We start from the raw sequence: 24492 nt of genomic DNA, 5'->3' as shown, positions 1-24492 counted from the left end.
TGGGTATTTATGCAGAACACAGTCTGGGAAGGGGGATGAATCTTGGAAGGGATATTTATGAACACTGACAAATTTTATTTGTTCACAAAATATGAACAATGTACACATGTATTAATTTCCCCTTCTCTTCACCAAAATTTTCAATCTGAAAGTGAAATTTGATTTCGTCATTGATGTAATCTGCACTCATTGTTCCTCCTCTGTGACATGTGTTTGCACACCGTCATGATTCATAGAGACTTCACATACTCCGTGGAGGATGCAGAAGGGCTGTAGGTCAGATGCAAGGCCAACTTAGCTGCAGAATAAAGACTACTCTAGACAGCCCCAGGGCACTTACATGTAACCTTAAAAGCAGCAAACAGATCAGCAACTATTAGTTTCCTACCAGAAAAACTACAAAAACAGGCACAGCCCTCTGCACTGGGCAGGGACAGGGAGCACTCTGCACGGGGGAAGGGCAGGGAGCACTCCGCATTGGGGAAGGACGGGGAGCACTCCACACTGGGGAATGATGGGGAGCACTCCACACTGGGGAAGGACGGGGAGCACTCCTTACTGGTGAAGGGACGGGGAGCACTCTGCACTGGGGAAGGGACAGGGAGCACTCTGCACGGGGGAAGGGACAGGGAGCAGTCCGCACTGGGGAAGGGACAGGGAGCACTCCGCACTGGGGAAGGGACAGGGAGCAGTCCGCACTGGGGAAGGGACAGGGAGCACTCCGCACTGGGGAAGGGACGGGGAGCACTCTGCACTGGGCAGGGACAAGGAGCACTCTGCACGGGGGAAGGGCAGGGAGCACTCTGCATTGGGGAAGGATGGGGAGCACTCCACACTGGGGAAGGACGGGGAGCACTCCTTACTGGTGAAGGGACGGGGAGCACTCTGCACTGGGGAAGGGACAGGGAGCATTCCGCACTGGGTAAGGGATGGGGAGCAGTCCGCACTGGGGAAGGGACGGGGAACAGTCTGCACTGGGGAAGGGACAGGGAGCAGTCCGCACTGGGGAAGGGACGGGGCGCATTCTGCACTGGGGATGGGACGGGGAGCAGTCCGCACTGGGGAAAGGATGGGGAGCAGTCCGCACTGGGGAAGGGACAGGGAGCAGTCCGCACTGGGGAAGGGATGGGGAGCAGTCCGCACTGGGGAAGGGACAGGGAGCAGTCCGCACTGGGGTAGGGCAGCACAGATGGAGGAGCCCTGCATCCTTCCTCTAAGTCCCAACCTACTCGGGCTGCTCAGCTGACATCCTTACTCTGCTCCCCATATATCTTCCAGGTCTCCTGTCCCATACTCAGACCCCCACACCACTGCCTGCCTGCTCATTTCTCTCCCTCCTGACCCCAGGGACGCCCTCCTGCTGCACATCTTCCCCTAACCCCCAGGCCCCAAGGATATCCAGTGTGAGTGGGGTGGGAGGGGAGGGCAGGGCAGGTATGGTCAGGGTGAGGTCACGGTGAATGTGGTCAGAAAGGGTTGAGAGGGGAGGATGCGATCAGGAATGAAGATGTGAGGGTTAGCGTGGGGAGGGTGTGGTCGGGGTGTGGTCGTGGCGGGTGTGGTCAGAGGAAGGTGTGACGGTGGGGTGGGGTGTGGTCATGGAGGGAGGGTGTGGTCAGAGGAAGGTGTGACGGTGGGGTAGGGTGTGGTCATGGAGGGAGGGTGTGGTCAGAGGAAGGTGTGACGGTGGGGGTAGGGAGGGTGTGGTTGAAAAGGGCTGGGTCCCTCCTGGAGTACTGGGGACTCTGGCACAAGGGAACGCCGGAACACCACTGCAGATGTGAGGAGGGGTGGCAAGGAGCTGGTTCACTGGCTACCCCACCCCGGTGCGTGCAGAAGTGAGGAAGTCGGACACACTTGGCCCGTATCCGACCAGGGTGAAGCGGGGAGGAAACACAACCCGGGCTGTGGCGGGGCCTGAGGGATGCTTCTGAGATGAATTAATGGGTGAATGAGGAACTTCAAAGGGAGTTTAATGACATCTCTCTTAGAAATGAAGATAATGAAAGACCCTGGGGCCTGGGTTCTCTCCCCACTCTGGTCTCGCTGACGTCCCATGGCCAGCACACTGTCATCAGGTCCTAGGGCACGCCGCATCTTCTGTCTCAGCAGGAGCTTGGGGGCCCAGGCTGCAAGGAACCCCACCTGTGTTGAAGGAGAGAGACGCACGTTGGGCCCTCTGGAAACCCCTCAGAGCCCCCACGGTCTCTGGGCCCTGCTGTGTCACTACACCCTGAAGCCAGAACGTCAGACAAGAACAGGACGGCATGAGCCGGGGCCACCCTCCCACCCTTTCTGCTCAGGCCCCCTGCACCCGACTGAGACAAGGTGCTAGAAGGACCCTGCGGGCAGCTACAAAAAGAAACCCAAATAAAACTCCAGGACCCTCCCTGGACTCCACGTCCACCCACGAGAAGATTCCAGTCTAAGGAGCAACTTTGAAGGGACAGCTGAATCCCCTAATGTCCAAGCCTGGACACAGGAGTGAGGGTCACAGACTCATGGAGAGGTGGCTCTCAGGGCCTTTAAATGTAGGTGCTGGCCAGAGCAGAGCCCTGGGCATAAGAGTACAGCAGGAACAGCAGCGCAGGGGCCAAGGCGCAGAGGTGCACACCGGCGGGGTTCAGGGGCGCGTCTTCCTCCTCAGGGCCCTGTTCCGGTTCCCCAGCGTCATCATACTCCTCCTCCAGGGCCAGGTTCAGGGACACTCTGGGCCCCTCATCTTTCTCCCCCGTGGGAACAACTCCGATGTCCTCATAAACACCCTCCGAGGGCAGACTCCCCAACATTCTGGAACCTGCAAAGGGCATGCCACTGCTTCTAGGACAGGCGCTCTCACAGTCGGGGCCCACCCGCTGCTGGCCCCGTGGAGTGTCTCACGCGTGCCCACCCAGAGCCACATCCCAGACAGCCGGGGCAATTAGCCCTACTACGCAGACGACATGGGGAATCAGGATACCCCTGGGGCCCTGTCCTCACACCCAGGCACGCCTCAGAAGCGGAGCAGGGCCAAGGGTCCCCTGACCCAACTACTCCTAGGCCCATGAGTGTCACTGAGAAGTTGCCATGCAGCAGGGTTCCAGGTGGGACCTGGCAGAAAGGGCCTGTGATGGGCTGGGGTCTCCAAGTATGCCCCCAACCTCCCTCCCCCACAGTCCTGTGTCACCCGCCCCGGCCACACCCACCTACCCTGGCAGACTCTCCTTCCACGGAACCACTGCATCCCCAGGACCAGGGAGACGATGACCAGGAGGGTGCCCAGGACAAGGCAAAAGGTCATGGGCAGGTTCCCAGCCTTGAGGGCAGTTGGAGGGGTGAGGGGGGCGCCTGTGAGGACAGTGAGAGGCGGGGTCTCCCCTGTGTGTCTGTGCTGCCTGGGGTATTGTGACCTTGGGCCTGGGCCACCTGAACCTTTCAGGGAGGGGGAGGGCACCCAAAGGAGATGGCCCTGGTGCTCCTCCCCCAGAGATGGCCCAGAGGTCACAGGGCTGAGGTCACAGGACCAGGGTCAGGAGGGAGGGGGGACGCCACAGTGTTCCAGGGTCAAATGCCTCCAGTGGGTAAAAGAAAGACCCCGGAGCAGTGGCTGGGCCTGCTGTCCCTCCCCATGGTTCTCTGCCCAGGCTAGCACAGGAGGACAGAAGTGGGCAGTCCTGACCCTCCTGACCCTCCTGACCCTGGCCTGATCAGCCTAAAGAGTGGCTGGCTGCAGCCCTGGCACCCACCGGAGACTGCCTCTCTGTGCAGAGCCCACGGCAGGGCCCCTCTGGGTCGGGGCCAGACAAGAGGGCGTGACCTGAGCCCTGAGGGAGAGCACACCTACCTGATGCCCATCCCAGTGCTGGTGGCCGAGCCGTGGTCCCCCTGTCACCTGCAGGAGAAATGGGAAGGACTCCCAGGAAGAGAGGCAGCCGCAGCCCTGGGCAGCCCAGACCCTCCACCCAGACCCTCAGGAAGTGTCCCAGCCCCACTCAGCCTGAGCCCAGCATGGCATGGGACAGCCTCAGAGGCAGCCAGAGGGACCCAGCACAGGGACGGCCTCAGGGCCATGTTCTGGGTGGGGAGACCCCCTCCCCAGCCCCAGGCAAACCCTCCCACCCGCCTGTGCCCCCTCCCCTTCCCACTCACGGGAGCAGCGCACGCCCGCGTCCTCCTTGTGCCCGCAGTCTCCGAGTCCCCACGGCTCTGCGGGGCAGTTCCACAGAGACGCCTCGCTGCCCCGGCACCCCACCTCGTCCAGCCACACGGGCCCTGAGCCTGGGCCAAAGGCGGCCCCGGCAAGGGCACCCACAGCTGGGCCACAGCCCAGCTGGCGGCATACCACCTCCGCGTCTGCCAGGTCCCAGGAATCGTCACACACGGTGCCCCAGGAGCCAGCGTGCCAGAGCTCCACGCGGCCCGAGCAGCTGTCCTTGCCTCCACGCACACGCAGCATGCCCTCCCCTGGAAGAGGGGGCTGTGGTCACTGCAGGGCAGGACCGAGGTGAAGAGTGCACAGGGAGGCGGACAGAAGGGTACCTGGGCAGCTGTGGGCGGATGAGCAGTTGGTCTCCCCAGAATCCTGCGTCATTTTCTCTGACAATCCTATGGGATTAAACAGCGACCATCCCTCTGTAAACGCCCTGAAAGCTTCAGAATGAAGTGTGTGGAGTCTGAGTGACCTCCAGGCCCTAAGTCACGGATCAATGGCAGCCTTGCAGGTGACTTGTCAGAAACCGCCAAGAGACCCACCTGCACAGGTGACCCAAGCCTCCTCTCCGTGGGCACAGGAGCGTGGGTGCCATGGTGCCGAGGGGCATTGCCACAGTGTGGAGTTTCTCAGCTTGCGACACTCGATGTTGTCCACCCAGGAGGTGCCCAAGCCAGTGTGGACAGGCCTGTTCTCTAGCCAGCCCTGCTCCCCACAGCCCAGCTGCTTGCAGATGATGGACAAGGAGATGTCTTTCAGGGCATTACTGCACACGGCGCCCCATGTCCCATTGTAGAACACATCTAGCCACCCAGCACACTGGTGGGTGCCACCTCGCAGCCTCAGGGCCACTGACCCTGGAAGACAAAAGCAGTCGGGCCAGGAGAAATCTCCAAAGGAGGACCCCAAAATGAGAGGGTCCCAGCACTAAGATCAATGCTGCTCAGGGGCATCGAACCCAGTGAGCCCCTAGCAAGAACCTTAAATCAGTCATGTGTCCCCGTGGCAACCTCCCACCCCAAGGATGCAGGTAGCGGTTAATCTCAGGTGATCAGATTTAACTGCCAGCTGTAACATCTTAGCAGGTGTCACCTGACTGTCCAGAAATCCACCCTTGGAAATCATTCAAAAAAGAATAATCTTTTGCACGAGATGATCAATTTAGCAGTGATTATAAAAAGTTTTTTTAAAAATCAGCAAAACTAAAAGGCAGCTGACAGATGGGAGAAGATATTTGCAAATGACATATCGGATAAAGGGTTAGTATCCAAAATCTATAAAGAACTTATCAAACTCAACACCCAAAAAACAAGTAATCCAGTGAAGAAATGGGCAAAAGACATGAATAGACACTTCTCCAAAGAAGACATCCAGATGGCCAACTGACACATGAAAAAATGTTCAACGTCACCCGTCATCAGGGAAATACAAATTAAAACCACAATGAGATACCACCTCACAGCTGTCAGAATGACTAACATCTCAGGCAACAACACGTGTTGGCGAGGATGCGGACAAAGAGGATCTCTTTTGCATTGTTGGTGGCAATGCAAGCTGTTGCAGCCACTCTGGAAAACAGTATGGAGGTTCCTCAAAAAACTAAAAATAGAACTATGCTACCACCCAGCAATTGCACTAACGAGGCATTTATCCACGGGATACAGGTGTGCTGTTTGAAGGGACACATGCACCCCCATGTTTATAGCAGTGCTATTAACAATAGCCAAAGTATGGAAAGAGCCCAAATGTCCATCAATGGATGAACAGATAAAGAAGATGTGGTTTAGGGGTGCCTGGGTGGCTCAGTCGGTTAAGCGTCCCAACTTCAGCTCAGGTCATGATCTTACGGTCCGTGAGTTCGAGCCCCACGTCGGGCTCTGTGCTGACAGCTCAGAGACTGGAGCCTGTTTCAGATTCTGTATCTCCCTCTCTCTCCGCCCCTCCCCTGTTCACACTCTGTCTCTGTCTCAAAAATAAATAAACATTTAAAAAAAGGTGTGGTGTATACATATACAATGGAGTATTCCTCGGCAATCAAAAAGAATGAAATCTTGCCATTTGCAACTACGTGGGTGGAACTGGAGGGTATTATGCTAAGTGAAATTAGAGAAAGACAAAAATCATATGACTTCACTCATATGAGGACTTTAAGAGACAAAACCGATGAACGTAAAGGAAGGGAAACAAAAGTAATATAAAAACAGGGAGGGGGACAAAACGTAAGAGACTCATAAATATGGAGAACAAACTGAGGGTTACGGGAGGGGTTGTGGGAGGGGGATGGGCTACATGGGTAAGGGCCACTAAGGAATCTCCTCTGGAAATCATTGTTGCACTCTATGCTAACTAATTGGATGCAAATTTTAAAAAATAAAAAATAAATAAAATAAAAGCAAAAAAAAAAAAAAAAGTAACGAGTGCAGAGTTCCATGTTTGGAGACAGCAGCAGCCCCAGCTGGTCAGAGCCCAAGCCCTCAAGCAGAGTAATCTCCACAACAGTGTGACGAAGCAAGGAGACTATAATATCACCAATAATAAAGTATTTGATAGCCCTTTAAAATTATGTTTTGAATGTCTGATACGTCAAAAATACCTCCACAGGATAAATGGAGACAGTAAGATGAATTGCATGTGACAGAGTCATAACCAATTAAAATTTAAATAACCTTTAAAAAACAAAAACACTTGAAGGAAGTACATCCATGACAGATTACCAACATGGCCACAAAGGTCTCCTGCCTATACCCACAGCCCTAGAAAGGAGTCTGTGTCCCCACCCCCCTGACTCTGGGCTGCCCTGGGACTTCAGCCGACTGACCACATGGTGTAAGAGCGACCCTCACTCCTTCCAGGCCTGGGCTTCCCATGCACCTCGTCTGCTTCTGCTCTCGATTTGGGAACACTGCTTCCATGTTGAATTGTGACAGAAACAGAGCGTCCCCCACCCCTGCCCGCAGCCAGTCCCCAGCAGCAGAGTCCTATCAGTCGGCAAGTGACCAGCAGCCTGAGGGAGCCCATGAGACAAGGTGGAGAACTGCAGGCACAAAGGCCACTTGGAATGTACATCCGAGCACGTAGGACCAGTGTAGACGCTAAGCCAATCAGTGATGTGCACAGTACCTGGAAACTCTCCCAGAATTCATGAGAAAGAGCAGACTCCCCAAAAAATAATGAATAAAAAGGGGAAGAGGTAAAAGGATGAGCCCAAGTGTTACTTTAAAAGAAACAGGACGATTGAAATGAATGCAATCATCTGAGACACAGTTGAGGGAACGGCTGAAATCACTAAGAAACCACACCTGAATGCTCACCCCCGCCCTGGAGGGGAGCCTGAAGACGCCCCAGAAGCTGCCCTGTACACACCCTTCCCAGGCTCCCCAGTGACCACAGAACCCTGTCCCTCAAGAATGGTCACACCCAGACAAGACCAACGTAAGGAACCTCGGATATGCACAAGCTGAAAAGCAAAGACCCTCCAAACACCACCTTTCCTGCAGCTCACGGAAACACGGGCCAGGAGCTGGGGGGAGAACCCTCCCGCACAAATGTGAGACGAGCCTGTGAGCAGCGGGGAGAGACCCGGCTGTGCCCGGCCCGGCCCGCAGCAGCGTGGCAGCAAGAGGACGGTGCAGTACACGGTGGGGGCCCCATTCGGGAAGGGGTCAGTGGGGTCTGCGGAAGGCCCAGGGAAGCCCCGCGGAAGTCCCGTGGAAGCCCACGGAAGGCCTGGGCGCACAGACAGTGCACCACTCGATACCCAGCCGCCCCGAGAAGACGCCCAACTACCCTCACCGACCTGAGCAGACGACACCGGCGTCCTCCTTGTGCCCGCAGTCCCGCGGGCCCTGGCCCCCTGACGGGCACCGCCACAGCGCAGACTCGTGGCCCCTGCAGCCCAGCTCGGCCATCCAGATGCGCCCCGCCCCGGCACCGAAGGGCGCGGCGCCCAGGGCGCGGAGGGCGCGGCCGCAGCCCAGCTGCCGGCAGACCACCTGGGCGTCCCGCAGGTCCCAGCCGTCGTCACACACGGTGCCCCAGTCGCCCCCGTGCAGCACCTCCACGCGCCCCGCGCAGCGGTGGGGCCCCGCGGCCAGTCGCACCCGCCGGCTCCCTGCGGAGACACCGCGTCAGGGCGGCGGGCCCAGGGTCCGAGGGGCGGGCGGCCCGGGCCTCACTCACCCGAACACACGACGCCCGCGTCCCGCGAGGCCCCCGCGGGCACCAGCGGGGACGCGGACACGTTGCACTGGGTCAGGCGGGTCTCAGTGCCCAGACAGCGCGCGCGGCTCAGCCCCACGGGGAGCGCCCTGCTCCCGGGCGCCGGAGCGTCGTACGCCCGATCGGCCTGTCCGCACCCCAGCTGCCTGCACACCACGCGGGAGCCACGCAGGTCCCACGCGTCGTCCAGGACGCGGCCCCACACCCCGTCCAGGGAGACCTCCACGCGGCCATCGCAGCGGCTCTGTCCGTCCCTCAGCCTCAGGGCGTGGGGGAGACCTGGGGAGACCGGCGACGAGACAGGGTGTCGGGGGGGAGGGGCCCTGCGCCTGCAAAGGGGAGAGGACCACCCCTCCCCGCAGGACCCCTCCCACTCCCAGCCTCCAGCACCCACCTGAGCAGACGGCGGTGGCTGCGTTTCCCGGGGCACAGGCCCGGGCCCCCAGGGTGGTTACTGGGCAATTCCATAAGTAGGGCTCTGTCCCCACACAGTGGAACACATCAGGCCAGATGGGAGCGTCCCCGACCCCAAAGTGGCCTCCTCGGGGTGTGGCCACCGCGCTGCCACAGTTGAGCTGGTGGCAGAGGACGGTGGCATCCGCTAAGTCCCAGTGGGCAGCACAGAGGGGTGCCCAGGCCCCCTGCACCTGGAGCTCCACGCGTCCCTCACAGCTGCTGCTGCCGTTAACCAGCTGGAACTCTAAAGAGGGGGGCTAGGGGTCAGCGCCTCCCTCACCAGCAGACCCAGCTTGGGGCAGTTTCTTCCGGTTGCACCCAGTGTGGTGACCACAGAGCCAGGCCCTTGCCTCACCAGCCCCCTACCCACCTCAGCCCCCCGCATCCAGATCATGCGTCTCTGCAGATGGGCCTACAGTCTGTGGTACAGCCTTAGCGGGGAACACAGTCCTCTCTTCCCTCCCCCCTCAACCCCCAGAAGCAACACTTCCTAGCCAAGGACACGCACACCCCCAACTGGCCAGAGGGGCCTTCATGAGCCTAGCTTAGAGCCCCCAGGCGGAGTCATTGAGGGAGGCTGGCAGGGAAGGGGGCAAGGCTGAGCCTCAGATCCCACCCTCCCAGCCTCACCTGAGCACCTGAGCCCGGCGTCCTGGTGGTGCCCACACTGGCGCCCAGGCCCCCGAGGGCAGTGGAACAGCAGAGACTCATTGCCTGCACAATGGAAGGCCTCTGTCCACACGAGCCCAGAGCCCTGGCCGAAGTGGGCGCCCCCAGGAGTGGACACAGCAGAACCACAATGCAGCTCCCGGCACACCACATGGGCCGTCGCCCGGTCCAGGTCAGCATCACAGACAGTGCCCCAGGTCAGGCCGTGCCTCACTTCCAGACGCCCAGCACAGGGGTGCTCACCGCCCTCCAGCCGGGCTTCCATGTGTCCTGGGGGAGACACAAACTCTCAGTTAGGGATAAGTGTTCTCAGGTGAGCAGTTCAGCCACCTCCCTGGACCACAGGAGACTCTGGCTAGGGTAGACCATCCAGGACCAGGCAGTGGGTCTGCAAGTCCTGGGCAGAAACTGATAGCCAGAGACCCATACACCCTGCACCCAGAACAGAGAAGGGGTCCCTGGTCACTTCCCTGAGGTCAGAGGTCAGAGTCACCTCCTACAGGTGCCCACATGTGTGACATAGCCTCTGCCTGCCCAAGGCAGTGGCATCAAGGTCCTGTATAGTCTTGGAGGCCAGGTCAAGGCACCTCTCTGGCCACAGAACGCTGCCTTCTTAGGGGCACCAAGGAGGCTGGCCTGTCCATCTCACGTTAGCCTGCCCTAATTCCCAGAACACAGCCAGAATCTGAGGGTCAATTCGCTTGCCCCTTTGAGACAGGACTGGGAGTGGGTGACCACCAGCCACCTTGACTTCTACTGGACACACAATAATCAGAGCACAGATGCTGCAGGACAGCCAGGACCCCACCCCCACCCCCACCCCCAGGCCCGGGTTTCTGAGCCAGCACACCTCTGCTGGGACGTAGGCACAGACCCGAGCCCACCACACACCCACCGGCAAACCATCCACCAGCACTTCCTGTGCCCTCTCCTCTAGGCCTCTGTCTGCAACAACCCTGAGCTAGAGAGCATAGGATCTTCCCAGCACAGTGCCTTCCTCCCTGCCTTCCCTCGCCTGCCCAGCCCGCTCTTAGTCCCTCTGGAACAGCAGGCTGCACAGGCATCAAGAGGGGGACACACTGTGAGATGTGAGGACAGAGCATCCCCCAAGGGTCTGCACCGCCCCCCCCCCAAGCCTGGCTGTGCCCGGCGGGCCTCACCTGAGCAGACCACCTCGGCATCGTGCTGGAAGTCACAGCCCCTGCGCAGGCGGTTGTTGAGTCTACAGTTCCGGATGGTCGGCTCGGTGCCTCGGCAAGTCATATACTTCCCAACGACGCCCACATCCTGGCGGGGAGCCTGAAGTGCAGGCCCACACCCCAGCTCCCGGCAGAACACCGTGGCCTCCTCTTCATGGAGGCCACAGAGGCGATCCACCCCGTTCACATTCCTGATCTCGGGGAGTCCGGAGCAGGGGCTGCGGCCCTTTACCAACCGGATCTCCCGAAAAGTGCCATCTGAGAAGCACAGGCCCACATTACCGAAGGCGCGGACTCCGCGGGCCCCGTGGTCCCTTGGAACCCATGGCCTGCCCCAGCGACCAGACGTTGCCATCTGGGCAAGCAGCCCCTACCTGGGCCTCCGCCCTGGGCCTGGGTTACAGCCTGAGACCAACCCTTCTCCTTCAAGAGGGTCATCGCTGGCTGAGAGGGCCCTTTCTGGGTGGGAGGTCACAGAGGACCCCTCGCTCAGAGGGATCTATGCCTGGTTTAACATTCTGCCGTCATTGTCTTGAAAATCTTGTTGTTGAACGAGGATCCCTGCATTTTCCCTTCATCCTGGGCCCATAAACCATGTCATGGGTCAGCTTCAGAGACAGGATGCTGTAAGGGGGCCTCAGGAGCTCCCTGTCACATAAGTGCCCAGAGACAGCAGAAGACCCTCACGACAGACCTCACAGGGAAAGCGTTTGCCTCCTGGTCACTTTTGAAATCATGTTGAGATACCTAATGTTAAATACCTACGGTGGGGGGTGGGGGTGGGGCAGGGACAGGGGTGTCAGGCCCTCAGGCATCTAGAAGACAAGGTGTCTCTGACCTCCCCCCCACCCCCGTCTGTTTTCTGCGTCTCCACGTTCCCGCATTGCTGTTTTACTTAGTTGTTCACTGTTTCTCCCGGGACAGTACAGGCTCCATGCAGCAGGACTTTTGTCTGGTTTATTCACAGCTGCATATGGCCAAGCACCTAGAATAGAGCCTTGCGAATAAGCATCTGTTGGGTGAAAGACGAAGGGCCCCTTACAGGAGTGACCGACTCATGAGAGACTGGAACCATGACAGGTCAGCATGGTCCGGTGCCCTGGGAGGAGCCCCCCACCTCCGCCACAGAGCCGCCAGACCCTCTCTCCACCCCTCCCCCAGGCCCGCCCACCTCCTCCTCCTCCCCCTCCTCCCCCAGACCCGCGCTCCTCGTCCCCCTGCACCAGACCCTCTCTCTGCCCCTCCCCCAGGCCTACCAACCTCCTCCTCCTCCCCCTCCCCCCCAGACCTGTGCTCCTCCTCCCCCTGCATTAGACCCTCTCTCTGCCCCTCCCCCAGGGCCGCCCACCTCCTGCTTCTCCCCCTCTTCCCCCAGACCCGGCTCCTCCTCCCCCTGCACTAGACCCTCTCTCCCCCTCTCCACCAAGCCCTCCTCCCCCTCCTCCCCCAGACTCACCCTCCTCCTCCTCTTCCCCCTCCTGTTCAGACTTACTCGCACACAGAGCGACCACCACCCACTCATGGGGACACTCGGTCTGTGTCCAGGCCCCGAGGCTGCACTCCCAGAGGGAGGGCTCGTCACCCCTGCAGGACACGTTGTGGAGCCAGGGCCGCACCATCTCCCCGGGCAGTGGGACGTACTTGGGGGCTCCCACAGCATGTCCACAGCCCAGCTGCCTGCAGACCACGGATGCCTCTGCCAACGTCCACTCCTGGTTGCACACGTGTCCCCACTGCCCATCGTGTAGGACTAGCACGACTCCGTCGCAGGGACTGTGTCTGTACGCCAGCCTCAGGTCTCTTGGTCCACCTACAGAAGAACAGGCCAGCCTCAGAGGGGCCCGGAACCAGTTCGCGGGGTGGAGGGTGAGCCAGCACCCGCTGGGAGGTAGGAAGACTCCTACGTTTGCCTGGGGCCACTTCCAAGGCCTTGCTGCGAGGCCTCAGCACAAAGCCAGGTCCCCCTACCCCCACCCCCAATACTCACAGTCCAGAAAGGTGATGGGGTGGAGTCACATGGAAACCCTCCCACTGCCCCCACGCAGCCCTGCATCCTCACCTCCACAGACCCCCTTCCCTCCCGCCAGGACCACGGCCTCTGCTCCCCTCCCAAGCCCTCTGAGGCCCCCACGATGTGGGTGACCCTCACCCTCTTGGCAAGGAAGTGCCCCTGTGTTCCGCTGCCTGGAAGCGGGGTGGCTCTGCCAGGCCACCCTTCCCCACCCCCAATCGTTTCTCCAGTGCAGTAGAGGCACCGGGGCCCCTGACTCTCTGTTTCCTGACTCACCGGCCGGCCACCTGCCCTTCCAGTTACAATCTCTAGGCCGGCCTCCTCAGGTCTCAGGGTCTCGGCAGCTCCCTGGACCTGAACTTGGACCAACAGGACCTCCCCACCAGGGCCACAGATGCACTTCCTCAACCATGCCCCTTCTAGGCCCTGTGCCCTGGTTCTCTCTGCACAGCCTCTCCCCATCACAGCCCCTCGGTCCTCACAATCCCATCCACAGCTGGTGCAGAAGAAACACAACAGCAGCCATGAAGAAGTCTTGCACACGGTCCCAGCCTGGGCCACCCCAGACCACCTCCAGTGCCCACCCTGAACCCATGTGAGGAGGGGACCGAGCGCAGACTCCCACATATAGGTCCAGAGAAAGGCATGCCCCTCTCACTGCCCCTCTCACCGCCCCCTGATGGTCGTCATTCACCGCTGGCATCCTCCCCCACAGCTTCCTCACACCCTGCCGGCCTGTTCTTCTGCAGACGTAAACGTGCACACATATCTGCATCTTTAACACAAAACGGGATCCCCTCCAGGGTTCCCACACCGCTCCCGCCAGCCAGCATCACTGCCCACAGATTCCTGCCACCAGCACCCGGGAAGGCCCTACTGTCCAGCCCTGAGGTCACCCCCTTGCTGGACCTTGGACCGGCCTGCCCAACAGAGTGTTCTTCCATCAGCTTCCAGAGCACTGGACACCGACTGCTACCCTCTCCTGTCTCTCTGCCCAACTCACATGCGTGCACGTACTCACACACACATGCACACTCTCACACTCTCTGACACTATCACATACGCATGCACGCACTCACACACTCTCTGACACTATCACTATCACACACATGCACACTCACACACTCTGATACTATCACACACGCATGCATGCACTCACACATGTGCATGCTCTCATATACTCTCTGACACACTATCACACATATGCATGCATGCACTCACTCTGACACTCACACACACATGCATGCTATCACACACTCTATGATACTATCGCTATCACACACATGCACGCTCTCACACACTCCCTACCACACACACACACACACACACAAACACACACACGCATGCTCTCACACCCTCTCTGACACGTACTATCACACACTCACCCAGAGGCTCTGTGTTACTGTATGCAGTACCCCCAGGGGTCATTCTGTCACGTCCAGCCTCTCTATGCTGTTCCACCTGACAGAACCCCTCTCTACAGGCTCCTGCCCATGATTCTGCCTCTTGTCTTCTAGACCCGGCAGCCCTCACACCCCTGGGCCCCCTCCCCAGGTTGTTGCCACTCCCTGGAACAGTGAGTGAGCTGGGGATCACCCTCAATGCCAGATGCAGCCAGCTTTCACACTCCCCCACCAGCACCCCAGCCCCAGGGACAGGAGTGGAGCAGCCCCTCTGCTGGACCTATCAGCACCTCATGTCCATCGGGGTCACTGGGACCAGACGCTAGCCATGCCCCTTCATTCCATCCAGGCTCTGACCCAGCTCCGCACCCTGGGTTCACCCTGGAGTTAGGCTCAGTCAGTGTTGGAACAAGAGTCTCTGGGGGTACACACTTTGGAGCCCACATGCCCTCCTGCCCTCCTGTGGATGACCCATCCACGTCCAGGCTGAGCAAGAGCCAGAAAGACATCTGGTCACAGCAGGAGATCCCCATACCCCAGGGTCTCAGCTTCTACAGAACCACCACCTCCAGAAGCCTCCATAGATGAAGGAAGGAGAAACTTACCAACAGGGACTGCACTGAGAGTGAGGAGAAGGGTCCCCAGTCCCAAGGCCCAGAGAGCTGCCTTCATGGCACTGTAACCCCCCAGGGCTCAACCAGTTCCTGCTGTTCAACTAGGACAAGAGCAGAGATTTCAGTCCAGAGTGAAATATGCAGAAATAGGAGTCACCAATGGCCTCCAGGAACCAGTGGAGACAGCAAGGGCCTTTCCAGAGCATATCAGGGGCCTCAGAAGCCCTGAGCACATGAGCAAGGGCCCCAGGCTGCGGGTTTCCTCTCACCCTGATAACTGCTGACAGACCAGGTTCACTCAGACCCAAAGTCAAGCAGGTAGTCCAATCTGCCCACAACTGCAGCCACAAAGCTCTGTGTGCCTCTGCCTTCCACCCAAGCCCAGTGGCTCTGGCTCCCCACCACAGATAGTGACACAGTGACAACCAACTTCTGGGGACCAGCAAGGACTGAGTGGGAGCCCCACAGCACCAGGAGAATGAGACAGGCCAGGATAGCCTCACAAAGCCCCTAAAAACTGAACTGTCATTGGAACCAAAGCCACAAAAGGCCAGAACCTACACCCTGAGCTCAAACAGGTGGCTACCTGCCAACCTGGAAAAGTCTCCTAACATCACAACCAAAATTGTCCAAAACACAAGTGAAAATCACTCATCATTTGAAAACATCACACTCAGTGAAAGTTGTCAGACACAAACACCACCTGTATGACTCCAGTGATATGAAACGTCCTGACGAGGCAAATCCACAGACAGAGACAGTGGCTGGGTGGCTGCCAGGGGCTGGAAGGAGGAGAAAATGGAAATGACTGCTGATGTATATATGGGGTTTCCTTGGGGGAGATGAAGATGCTCTGAAATCAACTAGTGGTGATTGCTGTATAATTCTGAGTATGCTAGAAACTACTGGATTATACACTTATTTCTAAAATTTTGTAATGCTTATTTATTTTTGAGAGAGAGAGAGAGAATGACAGAGTAAAGGGTAGGGGCAGAGAGAGAGGGAGACACAGAATCTGAAGCAGGCTCCAGGCTCCAAGCTGTCAACACAGAGCCTGATGCAGGGCTCGAACTCACGAACCGTGAAATCATGACCTGAGCCAAAGTTGAACTCTCAACTGACTTAGCCACCCAGGCACCCCTAAAGTTGTTACTTTTTAAAGAACCAAGTGGAGATTATAGAACTGAAAATACAGTAACTGAAGTTGCTTTAAAAAATCACCAAATGATCGCAAGAGTAGAATGGAAATGACAGAGGACAGCATCAGTCAACCTGAAGACAAATAGAATTTACCTAACGTAAACAAAAGAGAGAAAACAGACAACAATAATACAGCCTCAGAGACCTCTGGGACAATAACAAAAGATCCATTATTTCTATCAATGGAGATCTGAGAAGTAGGGGAGAGAGGAAAGAATATGAAGAAACAATGGCTGAAAACTTCCCAACACATAAACTTACAGATTCAGGAAGCTGACTAAACTCCAAACAGGATAAATCCAAAGAAATTCACACCAAAACACATCATAATTAACATTTTGAAAACTAAAGATTAAAACAATCCTAAAACCAGCCAAAGAAAAATGATACATCATCTACAGAGAAAAACCAATTAGAATGACAGCAAATTTCTCCTCTGAAATGGAGACCAGTAGGGAGTGGACCAGTTTTTAAGTGCTGAAACAGAGGATGTGTCAAGCCTGAATTCTACGTGTGTGAAACTATCCTGCAGAAATTAAGAGGAAGTAAAGTCATGCTCAAGTGAAGGAAAACTAAAAGAACTTCTTGCTAGCAGACATATTATTACATGATAGTTAAAGAAAACTCTCCAAACAGAAAGAAAATGATAACAAAAAGATGGGGCTTTCAGAAAGGAAAGAAGAACAATGAAATGGATAAAAGTAGAAGTGACTATAATAGACTGTCCTTCACTTTGTGAGTTTCTTCAATCACATTTTACGTTATGACACTACCAGAAGTAGTGCTCAGGGAATACAGAGGAAATACTTAGCTCAATTATGTGTTTAAATTGAGAGGGTAAAAACCAAAATTTAAGTAAGGTTTCCATATTTCACCTGAAGTGGTAAAATGTCAACACCAGGAGGCTGTTATAAGTCCCGTACAAGGCAACCAATAATAAAATTATACAAAATACAAAAATATTATAAATACATCAAAATAGAAGTCTAAAAAATGTTCACCTAACTCACAAGGAGACAAGAGAAAAAGAAACATGTACATGAGAAACAAGGGAACAAATAGAAAATAAAAAGCAAGTGGCAGATATAAGCCCCGACACATCAGTAATAATTTAAATGTAAAGGTTCTAACCACACAAATTAAAAGACAGATGTTGGCAGAGTGAATTTTTAAAAATTATCCAAATGTGTGCTGATTCAAGAAAAAAGCATTTCATGTGAACATTAAACCAAAAAAAAGCAGAAGTGGCTATATTGATATCAGACAAAATTTTCAGATAAAAGGAAATTACTAGGAAGAATGGGGGACATTACATAATGAAAAAAGACAAATCCACAATTCTTGGGCACTTCAAGATGCCATTCACAGCAATCAACAGAAACTCAACAAGGTCTGGAAGAATGGAACAGCAACCAACAGGATCACAGAGCACTTCCTACAACAAAGTCGAATACACATTTGTTTCATGCACACATGGTACATTCACCAAAACTGACTGTATCCTAATAGAAAAAAACAAGAACTCAATAACAGAGAGACAATGAAAAAATCTGCAAACACTTGAAAATTAAACACACTTCTAAAAAAGCCATGGCTTAATGATGAAGTCTCAAATGAAATTTTGAAAATACTAAAAAGTGAATAAAAAATGAAAATAACATATCAGAATTCATGGGATGCTGCTAAAGTAATGGTGAGAGGGAAATTTATAGTGTTTGATACGTGAGAGGAAAGATCTCAAATCCATCATCTAAATTGCTATCTCAAAAATCTAGAGAAAAAGTGAAAGGAAGGAAAGGAATAAAGGAAGGAGTAAGGAGGGAAACAATAAAGATAAAACCAGAAATCAATGAAGTTAAAAAGAGGAAAATAATAGCAAAACATTAGTGAAACAAAAAGCTGGGTTTTTGAAAAAAATAAAAATAAAATTAACACACTTCTAACAAGTTTGACAAAGACCAAAAAAGACCCAAATCAATACCTGGAATAGAAAAGGTGATAACCCAGGGTGCCTGGGTAGCTCAGTCGGTCGAGCATCTGACTCTTGACTTTGGCTCAGGTCGTGATCTTACCATTCATGAGATTGAGCCCAATGCCAGGCTCTGTGCTGACAATGTGGAGCCTGCTCGAGATTCTCTCTCTCCCTCTCTCTCTCTCTCACTCTTTCTCTGCCCCTCCACTGCTCACGCTCTGTCTCTCTCTGTCTCTCAAAAATAAATAAAAATGTTTTAAAAAAATTTTTAAAGAAAAGAAAAGAAAATGGGTGTGTGCAGGCATTTCAGCAAAGAGGACACACAGATGTGTCATACGAGGACATGAAAGGATGCTCACCTCCATTAGCCATCAGGTGACTGCAGACAAAAAAGCACAATAAGGTATCACTACAGAACTACCAGAAAGGCTTTTTAAAAAATTAGTGATAATACCAAATGCTGGCAAGAAGTCAAGAAACTAAATCACTCATGCATCGCTGGTGGGGATGTGAACAGTGCAGCCACGGCCGCCCTGTGGAATAATTCAGCAGTTCTTTTTAACCCTCAGACTAGACTTGCCCGCACGACTCAGCGACCGCACAGTTGGGCATTGACCCCAGAGCAGTGAAAACTTCCCTCCGTGCAGAAACGTTTACTCTGGCGCTTACAGTGGCTTTATTCATGGTAGCCAGAAACTGGAAATTCCTTAGGTGCCTTTCCGTGGCTCAACGGTTAACAAATCGTGGTGCATTCATACATGGAACATTGCTCGGCAGTGAGAAGGACCAAGGTATTGATACACACGACGACTCGGGTGAACCTGAAGGAAATTATGCTGAATGAAAACAGCAATCTGAAAGGGACGCATATCGCATGATCCCACGTATACGATATTTCTGAAATAACAGTAGACACGAAGAACAGGTTAGCAGGGTTAGGTATGTCAGGGTGGAGGGGTGTGAATGTAAGGCGGCAGCCCCAGGGAGTTCACGTCATTGCTGTGGCGGTCACCTGAAGCTACACGTGTGGCAAAATTGTGAGTTCCACGGACGCACGAATGAGCACATGCACAACCGGCAAAACTTGAGAAAGCTCCCTGGATTGTTCCCAAGTGTATTTCCTGGATTGTGTACAGTTTGGGACTATTATAAATAAAACGGTTAAGAACATTCTTGTACAAGCCTTTTGGTGGATGTATATTCTGATTTCTCTTAAGTAAATACTGAGGAGCACAGTGGGGGGTCGGACGGCAGGAACGTGTGTAAGTCACCATGAAAGGCCGGAACTGTTTCCAAAGTGGTTGTGCTCTTTGGGGCTTCAGGTCCTCCACATCCTCTGCACTACATAAATTTCCAGGAAATGCAAACTAACCTGCGGTGACAGAAAGCAGGTCAGTGGTCGCCTGGAGAGGTAGGTACGGGGAGGGGCAGGAAGGGGGAAAGTTTTGGGGGTGATGAAAATGCACATTCTGTTGGTTGTGGGAATGGTTTCATGGAGATATAGATATGTATATGTCGAAGCTAATCAAATTATTCACTTCAAATATGTGCTATTTAATGTATGTCAATTGTCCCTCAATAGTCCTGTTCTCAAGGAAAGATTATCCTCCCACAAAGAAAACCCTGGGCCCAGAACCAATAAAATCAGCGATGCGTACAAAGCATAGCAGCGGTGCCCACGATGGCCTTCTTCCAGGAGTGCCAAGTCGGTCTGGCATTAGGAAATCCATCACTGTCACTTGTCACACTGAAATACTAAGGGAGAAAAATCATATTATCATCTTAAAAGAGGCAAAAAGTTTTATATTAAAAAAAACATTTACTACAATAAATAAATACTTTGCAAACTAGAAATAGCACGGAACTCCCTTAATCTGATAACAAGGATCATGGAAACACGCCACAGCAAGTGTCCGGCTCTCTGAGGCCGGAGACACCACAGGACAGCCCTCCCCATCTTGTCCCTCCCCACCTTGTCCGCCTCTGCTCTGCCCTGGGGGCTCTCACGGTGCAGTCAGTTAGGAGAAGGAAGTTGTAAGACAGGATGGGAGGGTGAAGCCCTCTTACCCACATACAATGCCACCGGGAATAGAGGGAATCCAGAAGAATCTGCAGAGAAGTTAGAATCCGTGACAAAGGTTACTTAGCAAGCTCACTGGACACAGTTCATAAACAAAAAGCCGTTATCTTTCTACATAAAAGCAGCAAACAGAAAATGAATTCTTTTAAGTAGCTACCACTTATAAAAGCAACAAAAATATTAAATATCTAGGAATTACTCTAATGAAAGATGTGGAAAACCTTTACACAGACAACTGAGACATCACAGCAAAGTTTAAGTAAGAATGGAAATACGCCAAGTTTATGAGTCAGAAAAGTTTATCTTCATATTTAATGTTTATTTCTTTATTTTGAGAGAGAGAGAGAGAGAGAGAGAGAGAGAGAGAGAGAGAGAGAGAATGAGCAGGGGAAGGGCAGAGACAGAGAGAGAGAATCCCAAGCAGACTCCACACTATCATCACAGAGCCCTTCATGAGACTCGATCCCATGAGCCAAGATCATGACCTGAGCCGAAACCAAGAGTCAGAAGCTTAACCAACTGAACCACCCAGGCGCCCAGAAGACTCAATCTTGCAAAGACAGAAAAAAAAATCCCCCAAATTAACTGCTGAAGGAGGGATCCTGGACCTAACAAAATGATTCTAGAATTGACATGGAATCCCGAATGGGCGGGCATAGCTGTCAAACCCACCAGCAGCAGAATTGTGCAGCCCCGTTTGGATTAGCAGTAACGCAGTTGTGGGGTCTCCAATGCTTGTTGCCCAGCCAGTGTGGACGGAAGCAGACAGCAGGGTTAGGAGGGGATTCTCTGCTTCTTGAAGGCCAGTGACAGGAGGGGCGGCCTGCTGCCCAGCTGACAGGGACACTAGAGCCGAGGAGAAGGTAGATGAGGACAGGCGGGTGCTGCTACCAAGGGGCAGAGGGTGTAGTCTGAGGGCTGGGGCTTCCTTCCCTTTCGCTTCTCAGACAGGAGGCTGGAGCCTGTGTCCATGCTGACGTTAGAAGGCAGACCCAGCAGCAAAAGCCAGGGGAGGGCCTTTAGGGGTTGGGGGCCAGGTGCAGAGCTCAGCACAGCCAGGAGCAGGAAAGCCCCCAGGATGTGTGTGCGTAAAGATAAGGTGTCTGAAGCAGGATGTCAGAGTCCCTGCCCCTTGGCTTGTTTTCTGAGAAGGGGTGGGGTGGGGGCCAGAGTTTAGGACACCTGCTTGGGGAAGGCAGGGACGGGGGGGGCGGGGGGGGGGGGCGGGGGGGAGGCTGCCAGAGATCTTGCTGCAGGGGGCAGGGGTGAGCACTGAGTTTGGGGAGGGGGTGGTGGGCCCGAGGTGGGACTAAGGTGCTGGGGCAGTGATGTGAGAAACAGGCAGGACCTTCATCTACACGGCTCAGATCCAGAGGTGAGGTTCTGGGCCATGGGAAGCCAGGGGTGTCTGTGGGAAGGGGCTGAGCGGGCACAGGGAAACAGGAGGCCGGGAGCTGTGAGTGGGGAGGGCTGTCTGTGGATGCTGGGGTCCTCAGAAGAAAACTCCACCCAGCCACCAGAGTCTGCAACAAACCAGCAAGAAGCCAGCAGCCCTACAGCCCAGGACACACCCGCGGAGAGACCCCCGACCCCACTGCCGGAGACAGGCCAGGCTCCCGGGAGGGTGCAGGGGTGCTGGGATTTGCACCAGGGCAGGAAGCCCCAAGCAGGCCAGGGCGAGGGCGAGGACACTCACACGGGTCACAGAGCTTCCTGCTCTGGAAGGCTCCAGCCACCTCTCTGCAAAGCTGCCTGGTTGGCACAGGTGGAGCCCAGGGCGCCATGGTCAGCCCTGCCTCAAGGCCCAGCAGGGAAGATGGCATAGGGGCCGAGAGTGTGGACACGTGGACCAGTATCCGAGCGTCCTCTCTTGGCCACTCGCGCTGGCCACGCTCTTGTCGCATCACACTGCACCTGAAGAGCCTCGTCCAGCGCGAGTGAGAGTTAGCCTACAGCAACGGAAGAGCAGCCAGCCAGCCCTGCTCCCGCACCCTCCTTGGCCCTCCGCCGGCACCCTGGTGGACCCCAAGCGCCCACCTCCAGGAGGTTCCGCGAGGTTCCGGACTCACATGTCCACGCCCCACCTAACTTCCCCTCATCCTAAATCTACACGCGGAAAACTTCCTCCCGCCCCCCCCCCCCCCCGAAGACTCCAAAAGCCACCGATCCCACATCCTTGGGCCCTCGCTCCTGCACCCCATGCCGGATCCATCAGCAAACCCAGCGACGCCCTGCGCCACCACGGTGATCGCGAGCTCGGACTGCAGCCTGCACCCCATCTGGACCCCGCCAGTCTGCCCCCCCTCCCCGGCAGCCCTGCTCTGCCCAGAACCTGGCCCGTCTCCGGGGCGCCGCCAGGCCGCACCCACCGGGGAGCTGGGCCGCCGAGCCCTCCCCAGCTCTGAGTCCAGGCTTGTCCCGCCACACCCAGCACACAGAAATCACCCCATTCCCCACCCGGCAGCCCACGCCACCCCCGCGGTCCGCAGCATTCTGGACAAGCTATAACTGCACCCCAGACCTCGTCTGTGACCCCGCTGGCGGGAGCGCTCTTCCCCAATCCCGCTTGTGGGTTCCCTGCAGCACCAGAGCGCCACACACAGGAGCTTGTCTGCTCAGTGTCGTATCTGGAGTCCAGGGCCCGGCTGAGACGCTGTAGGAGCCGGCAGACTTTGCTGAGAACACGTGACTTCTTTAAAATGACTTAGGGGCCCAGGGACACAAGGCCAACCCATGCCGCCCTGGGCCACCAGAGAGGCAGCTCCAGAGATCTGGGTTCCACTGAGGCACGGACCCCAGACCTAGCAGACAGCAGGTCCCTTGCCCACCTCTAAGGGGCCGGTCTGCCGTCCCCTGTGGCCTGTGGGGACCCTTCTCTGACTGAGTACAGAGACTGACAGGACAGTGTGGGCAGACCTTGGACCCCATGTGGCAGGGAAGGGCTGTAGCCCAGTGCGGGGACCTGGACACCTTCCTCTCACCTCCACCTCTGTGGGAGAGAAGGACACACCTCGGCCCCACAGCTGTGTCACAGCTGACAAAGGGGCATCTCTGACCACATCATGTGACCCTCACAGTGACCAGCTGGAGGGCAGGGAGGTGGGTGACCAAGAGGCAGCATGGAGCCCATTCAGGGGAGCGGGGTCCGGGACCAGCCTGGGCCTGCTCGTCACCCACAGTTCCGGCGGGGTGGGGGCAGAGACTTCCGGGCCCCTCTGCCGCACTGAGCTGTTGCTGGTCGGACGAGAGTGACCCCCATACCCACACCCCACCCCCATCAGGTCACAGCTGCCCTGTGCCCACAAGGAAAGCAGGGAGGCCATCTGGCCTCTGATTCTGGCCACTTTGGCTGACAAAGCTGCTCCCAGGGGGTGTGGGTCCCTGAGCAGAGGCTCAAGGGTTTCCCAAGAGGAGCCGTTGGTGTCTTGGGCACCAGCCCCTGGGACGGCGGGGAGGGACGGAGCCTTGCCACTCTGCCCAGTGCCTGCTCTGCCTGTCTCTCCTGTGAGACCTTCTCCGGGGAGCAGATGGTGAGCGAGGGCTGAGGTAAGCTTTCCGTCTGCCGCTCGGTTAGGCTTTAGAAACACACTCGTTCGTGGTCTGGGGGGCCTGGGGGTGCTCGGCTCCTGGGCTGCCCAGCCTCTCCCCATGCAGAGGGGATGTTCCCAACGGCCACGAACCGGGGGTCCCCCATACTTTCCCCCCACACCTGACTCTCGGTCCTGTGAAATGCAGACAGCAGGGGAGGCACCAGTGGCCGCCTCGCACTTGAGGTCTCTTTGTCTTTTTCATTGTGAGGAGGGGTCTTTGCAGCGGCTCATCTCGTTTCGTGTCTTCCAAGCTCTCTCCTGGACCTACATGCTCACGGGGTATGTGACATCCCTGGGAGGGGGAGACGCATGGGGCCGGCACCCAGTGCCACATTCAGCTGAGAGCAGGACACGGCCCTGTCAGAGCCCTCTGTCACCTCTCATGCCGAGCCCCCTCTCAGCACTCAAGGACCAGGTAGGGACCTGCTTTTGCTGAGTCCCTGGCTGGAACAGCACCGAGTCCTGAGGAAAGCCAGAGAACTGAGAGACCCTCCCCTCCACCCGTGAGGAGCTGGGGCTGGGGGTTGAGAGCAGAGGGCGGGCGGGGCTGGGATTCCAGACCCGATCTCCCACCTAAAACCAGCAGTCTCCACACAGGTGAGAGCTGAAAGGTGCACATGTCTGTGTGCAGTGCATCCCTGAATGTGCACAGGCATGTGCACCTGTGTCTGTGTGTGCTCCTGTGTGAGCCCCTGCTCGTGAGTTTGTGTGTGCCCAGGCATGCGATGAAGGCAACAAGCTGAGCAGTCTGTCTCGAACCAGTGTCTCTGAGGCCCAGGTGTCTGTGGTCTGGGGGTTTATCCCTGTGTCCGTGTGTGTTTCTGTGGCACAGCGTATGGCTCCTGAGGCTTAGGCCGTGGGGGGTGGGGGCCAGCACCTGTCTCCTGGGCA

At 55.8% G+C, this 24492-nt stretch overlaps 2 protein-coding genes across 4 annotated transcripts; both read right to left on the bottom strand.

Annotated features, from left to right (window-relative positions):
- Window positions 1-1956: 1956 nt before the first annotated feature.
- LOC101090899 (scavenger receptor cysteine-rich domain-containing protein SCART1-like) lies at window positions 1957-11503 on the bottom strand. 3 transcript variants are annotated; one of them, XM_023241174.2, is made up of 12 exons: window positions 10693-11503; window positions 9494-9802; window positions 8802-9107; window positions 8369-8686; window positions 7986-8300; window positions 4732-5046; window positions 4519-4584; window positions 4129-4443; window positions 3824-3871; window positions 3190-3327; window positions 2615-2797; window positions 1957-2145 (listed from the first exon to the last, which is right to left on the bottom strand). In XM_023241174.2, the coding sequence occupies exons 1-12, from the start codon at window positions 11084-11086 to the stop codon at window positions 2075-2077; spliced, it is 2778 nt and encodes a 925-aa protein (XP_023096942.2). In that variant the 5' UTR covers window positions 11087-11503; the 3' UTR covers window positions 1957-2074. The 3 variants fall into 3 exon arrangements, with proteins under 3 accessions (XP_023096942.2, XP_023096941.2, XP_023096943.2); XM_023241173.2 differs by lacking the exon at window positions 1957-2145 and having other exon boundaries at window positions 2500-2797; XM_023241175.2 differs by lacking the exon at window positions 1957-2145 and having other exon boundaries at window positions 2621-2797; window positions 3186-3327.
- A 688-nt stretch (window positions 11504-12191) lies between these two features.
- LOC111556939 (scavenger receptor cysteine-rich domain-containing protein SCART1-like) lies at window positions 12192-15727 on the bottom strand (the record flags this gene model as incomplete). The annotated part of the gene is made up of 2 exons (XM_023240308.2): window positions 14751-15727; window positions 12192-12541 (listed from the first exon to the last, which is right to left on the bottom strand). Coding segments are annotated over exons 1-2 (417 nt in total), but the record flags the coding sequence as incomplete, so codon positions are not given.
- Between the last annotated feature and the right edge of the window lie 8765 nt (window positions 15728-24492).

The sequence above is a fragment of the Felis catus genome, chromosome D2, assembly GCF_018350175.1.
Source record: "Felis catus isolate Fca126 chromosome D2, F.catus_Fca126_mat1.0, whole genome shotgun sequence".
Taxonomy (NCBI): domain Eukaryota; kingdom Metazoa; phylum Chordata; class Mammalia; order Carnivora; family Felidae; genus Felis; species Felis catus.
Note: the sequence above shows the minus strand (reverse complement) of the source record. Positions and strands in the feature narration are given on the sequence as shown.

Coding starts and splice junctions, on each gene's coding strand:
- LOC101090899 (XM_023241173.2), bottom strand. CDS start 11,086: ATGGCAACGTCTGGTCGCTGGGGCAGGCCATGGGTTCCAAGGGACCAC. Junction 9,803..10,692: donor TGCCGAGGTGGTCTGCTCAG/GTGAGGCCCGCC, acceptor TGTCTCCCCCAG/GACACATGGAAGCCCGGCTG. Junction 5,047..7,985: donor CGCCGGTGTCGTCTGCTCAG/GTCGGTGAGGGT, acceptor TTTGTCTTCCAG/GGTCAGTGGCCCTGAGGCTG.